At 49.2% G+C, this 5,000-nt stretch overlaps 1 protein-coding gene across 3 annotated transcripts in view; it reads right to left on the minus strand.

Moving 5' to 3' along the window:
- ephb4a (eph receptor B4a) overlaps window positions 1–5,000 on the minus strand; it is a 34,144-nt gene that overhangs the window by 17,226 nt on the left and 11,918 nt on the right. For all 3 annotated transcript variants that reach the window (XM_026995514.2, XM_026995515.2, XM_035527060.1), the window contains 3 exons: window positions 3,892–3,962; window positions 3,394–3,675; window positions 2,420–2,810 (listed from right to left, as the gene is read on the minus strand). In XM_026995514.2, the coding sequence (XP_026851315.2) occupies window positions 2,420–2,810; window positions 3,394–3,675; window positions 3,892–3,962 (744 nt within the window). The remainder of the gene's footprint in view (window positions 1–2,419; window positions 2,811–3,393; window positions 3,676–3,891; window positions 3,963–5,000) is intronic.

A 5,000-nucleotide genomic window follows, 5' to 3' on the forward strand; every position in this document is an offset into this window, starting at 1 on the left:
CTCTCTACTGCACTCAACCTTATGACCTTTCACCGCTGACCCTGAGCTCTTTCAAAGCCGCCCACCTATACTTGCCAATTCGCTTACCCCATATTTCCTCTTTCATTCTCTCTCTCTCTCTCTCTGTCTCCATCTCTCCACCCTGCCTAATTGGTCAGGTCATTAGGGTTCCTTTGTGCTGGACACATCCCAGCCTGCTGCTCTCTATTGTACTATTGTTCTGGCCTGGAATTCTGGCCTGTGTGTGTGTGTGTGTGTGTGTGTGTGTGTGTGTGTTTGGGGGGGGTGAAGGCAGAGATGAACAGTGTGGTGGGTGTATATAAGCGAATGAATGCTGAGTAAGTAATTGAGTGTAGGTGTGACTGAATGGGGTTCTGTGTGTGTGAGAGAGAGTGGGTGAGTGTGTGTGCGTGTGTGTGGTGTGTGTGTAGGTGTGAGAGAGCTCCAGCAGTGCACTCCCACAGATGGCACAGCTGCTCCGTTTAGCATGACAGATGAAAAGAGAGCCTTTAATACAAACCAGCCTGCCATCTCTCACAGACACACACACACATACCCCACATACACACGCGCGCATGCGCCATTTGCGGCCGTATATCTAAGCGAACATCATTTATCATTAGCCGGTTGGAATAACCCTCGTGATGCAGTCAGGGTTTAGTGTGACCCAAATCTTCGGGGTCATGTGTAGTGATGCTCTGATGAAAAACGTTCCAGCACATCCTTCTTTTTAAGACAGAAAACCCCCCAATACACTCTGTTACAGTAGCAAAGGCAGTGTTCTGGACTGACTGGCACACAGGACAGTGCTATCTGTGTGTGCATGTTTACACGTGACGTATACAGGAGGCCTTCGGATGTGATGTATGTATACATGTGTCCGTATATAGTGTGTGTGTGTGTGTGTGTGTGTGTTTGCGTGCACCATGCAGTAATGTAATAAGTTATGTTAATGGGAGAGCCAGAGCAAAGCAAGGGGACGCTGATGAAACTCACAGAAATTCCTCACACTTTCTCTCTCTCTCTCTCTCTCTCTCTCTCTCTCTCTCCCTCTCCCTCCCTCCCTCCCTCCCCCATCATCACTTTAATTTTCCTCTTGCCTCCAGTTTTCACGCTCTCCTGCGCTGCCTTCTATTAGCTATGTGTTGTCTGGCCGCTTTTAGCTCTTTTTTTTGGTCTCCTTTCACTTTTTTTCCTCTGTTCTCTCACTCCACTGCAGGAGCTGCGTGGTGACACACTCACCTTGTTAGCCACTAGACCTCCATCTAACCTCTCGCGCCATAGTTCTCCTCCTTGCCTCTCGCCCACGCACGCACGCACGCACGCACGCACGCACGCACGCACGCAAGGGATGTTCTGTCTGCGTGACTTTTCCAGCTTTTTCCTCTCTCTCTTTGACTCACTCTTTCTTTCACTCTTCTGGGTTGTCTCACTCCGTTTCAATGCCTCTTTGCCTAATTTTACCCTTGCTGTCGCTCTCTCTCTCCATCTCGCTCCCTCGCTCCCTCGCTCCAGCCTTCCCTTTTACTTAACAGTGTGAAAGTTGCAGCTTCTGTCAGTGTGAATTTATGTTAGTCCTGCAACATGCACTCTCAAGGGAGAAGTGTGTGTGTGTGTGTGTTTGTGTGTTTGTGCACGCGCGTGCAGCAAGGTACAAAACAGATATTCCAGATAAAATTCCTCACACCAGATAAGTATGGGTGGGTGTATGCGGGTGGAGGCAGGTGGGGTCAGCGTACATAATACGAAAGATGAGGTTGTACTAAAATTTCTTGACACTTTAATTTTCCATTTAACTGTAGTCATCAATAAACGGCCCTGTTTCTATCCCCCACCCCCAAACAATCCCTGTCCTTCTCTTCTACAAAACATCCATCTCTCTCCAACTCCCTTCCTGCTTCTCCCCTTCATATAGTTCCCCAATCCCTCTCCCGACACTCCTCTCTCTCTTTTCCTCATCCCTTCCTTTCCTCTCCTCCCCGTAGCCCACGGTGCCGCTCCGTCCGGTGCCGTTTGATTAATTCACATTTAATTCAATGTCATGCTAATACAATGCAAATGCGGCACGTGCCGGTCCAGGCCCTCTGCTGTCCGGCACCAATCAATGCACTTCTGCTCCTGTCTTCATTTGCATTTTAATGTCACTTCTCAATCTGACCACGTTTAACTCCGACCCGCCGGGGCGCTGCGGCGACGTCACGTTTGGCTCCGCCTCTCGTACTCGGTTGCTATTGAAAGGTCTTGATTAACTCGGCCAGGTTTGGTAGATTGGGGTGGAACTCGATTCTGAAGGGTCCTAAATCTCTAGCACTGGGGCTGGGCACCAATACGTTACATCACAGCGCGCGCGCGCGCACACACACACACACACACACACACACACACACACACACACACACACACACACACACACTCCTACCTTTGCACTCCAGTTCCCCCTGGCTGGCCTCGTAGCCCGGCAGGCAGGTGCAGGTGGTGCTGGGCTGCTCCACCCACTGTCCGTCCTCCCCGCAGAACATCTTGGGTGGGCGTGACCTGGGGCCGGGCTGGGCGGCGTTCTCCACGCACCGGCCCACCGCCTCCTGCACCAGTGAGCGGGGCACCGTCTCGGGGAAGGTGGAAAGGGAGCGCGTGAGGGCGGGGCACTTCTTGAAGAAGACGCGGACCGAGAGCAGCGCCATGCAGGCGCCCTGCGCCTGGAAAGCCAGGTAGAAGCCGCGCTTAGTCAGTGGCCCCAGGCGTAGTGTCTTCACGTTGAACTTCTTCTCGCCGCCCTTCCGTAGCAGGAAGTCCGCCGCTACCGTGTCGACCTGCGGGAGGGGGGGTCCAAAGGTCAAAGGTTGAAGGGAAGGGGTTGTGTTTGTAAGGGAGGGATATTACTTAAATGGTTGGAACTAGAATATTCCACAAAGCAGGATGTCTCTCGGGCCTGATAAGTTAAGCACAGACTGTCCAGTAGGAATGTCCCTCAACTCTTCTGCTATTGGACACTCTTGACTTATCCTATCTAGGTGAAGAGTTCTGTGTTATCGTTTATGTGAGTGTTTGTTTACAATGTCGGTGTGTGTTTAACAGATATGTACCTAGGCAAATAGATCAGAAGACCTAGTTCTGTGTGTGTGTGTGTGTGTGTGTGTGTTTGTTTATTTTTGGTGTCAGTGTGTGATATCCATGTATACCTCTGGTTTATGAATCCAGGTGACCTAGTTTTGGTGTACTTGAGCGTGTGTGTGTGTGTGTTCATTTATGCGTACATTTTGGGGTATAATTTGTCATCACAGTGTGATATTGCCATATGAACTCTGGGGTGAGGGTGAGGGTGGGTGTGGGTGTGTGTGTGTGTGTGTGTGTGTGTGTGTGTGTGTGTGTGTGTATGCATGTGTGTGTGTATACCTTGACATAAGGGTTCTCCATCCAGGCGGGGTGTGTGGCCGTGGCGTCGTCGGCGTCGCTCTGGTAGTAGAACAGATTGAAGGTCTCCTTGCAGGAGCGGTGGTGTGTGTTGCGGGACGAGCACTCGATCATGGTGAAGCGCAGCTCCACGTAGACCTGCGAAGCGTCCCGCCTCTCAATCAGCTTGCTGCGCAGCCAGTGGCTGGACGAGCCATCCGTCTGGCAGATCTGATAGGTGCGCACGCTGTTATTCTCCTCGTCCAGGCCACTCACCTCCTCCCACTGGGCATGGAAGGTGGGACAAAAATACAGCATCAACATCTGATTGGTTGCAGAAAGCATCCGTTCAGTGCTCTAATAGTGTAGGGGACTGCCATAGGGTAGATTTCCTGATTATTATTTTTTTTTTACAGAGGATGTGTATTATCTGTGCAAAAAACCCCCAATATTTTTATGTTTATATTTTTTATATTGGTGGGTGTGTGGTCCAGAATTCACCTCAGGTTTGGTGCGTGAATAGATTGTCCACTTCAGGTCAGATGTTTCGGTCTTAGTGTTCATTAAAACCTCTGTTAGAAACAAGACACAACAGATGAAACAGGCTAAATGAGGATTTGATAGAGCAGAAATAGAAGAAAAGCAAACAAAAACCCACAGCTGAACCAGAGGCATCATATGAACTACAGGACTCTCAAGTTATACCACTCTGTACAGCCATGAGTCTATGACTCTGTACAGTCGTGGGTCTCTGACTCTGTACAGCTGTGGGTCTCTGACTCTGTACAGCCGTGGGTCTCTGACTCTGTACAGCCGTGGGTCTCTGATTCTGTACAGCCATGAGTCTCTGACTCTGTACAGCCGTGAGTCTCTGATTCTGTACAGCCATGAGTCTCTGACTCTGTACAGCCGTGAGTCTCTGACTTTGTATAGCCATGGGTCTTTGACTCTGTACAGCCATGAGTCTCTGACTCTGTATAGCCATGGGTCTTTGACTCTGAACAGCCGTGGGTCTCTGACTCTGTATAGCCGTGAGTCTTTGACTCTGTACAGCAATTAGTCTTTGACTCTGCATAGATGAATCTGTAAAGCCCTGAGTCTATGAGTACAGCCATGGGCCTTTTACCAAAAACATTCAGAATGTGGCATGTTTTCAATGGGAACAGAAACGAACACAAGAGCAAGGGCACAGCTTAATTTACATGCACGCACACACACACACACACACACACACACACACACACACACATACACACACACAGACACACACACACAAATCAAATGCAAGCTAAACAATATGACTGTGCAGTGGACAAAATGTAGATATAGAGGTGCATATATAAATGTGAAGAATATATTACATGTTCCGATGTGTCAATGTGCCTGTTTCCATTACCCAGTTATTCAGCTCCCAACAGCTGTATAGATCTGACAGCACAAATGTTATCCTGTTGATTTAATTTCCAACATAAATCTCCCCCCTCTTCCTCCATCCATACTTGGTTTCTTTTTCTGCCCCATCTTACTCTTGGTCATTACTTATTGATGTCAGGATTATGATTTTTAATCAGGCACAGATTTGGTTGCCCCCTCTGGGCTTCCCTGCAGGT

This window comes from Electrophorus electricus, chromosome 6 (genome assembly GCF_013358815.1).
Source record: "Electrophorus electricus isolate fEleEle1 chromosome 6, fEleEle1.pri, whole genome shotgun sequence".
Lineage (NCBI taxonomy): Eukaryota > Metazoa > Chordata > Actinopteri > Gymnotiformes > Gymnotidae > Electrophorus > Electrophorus electricus.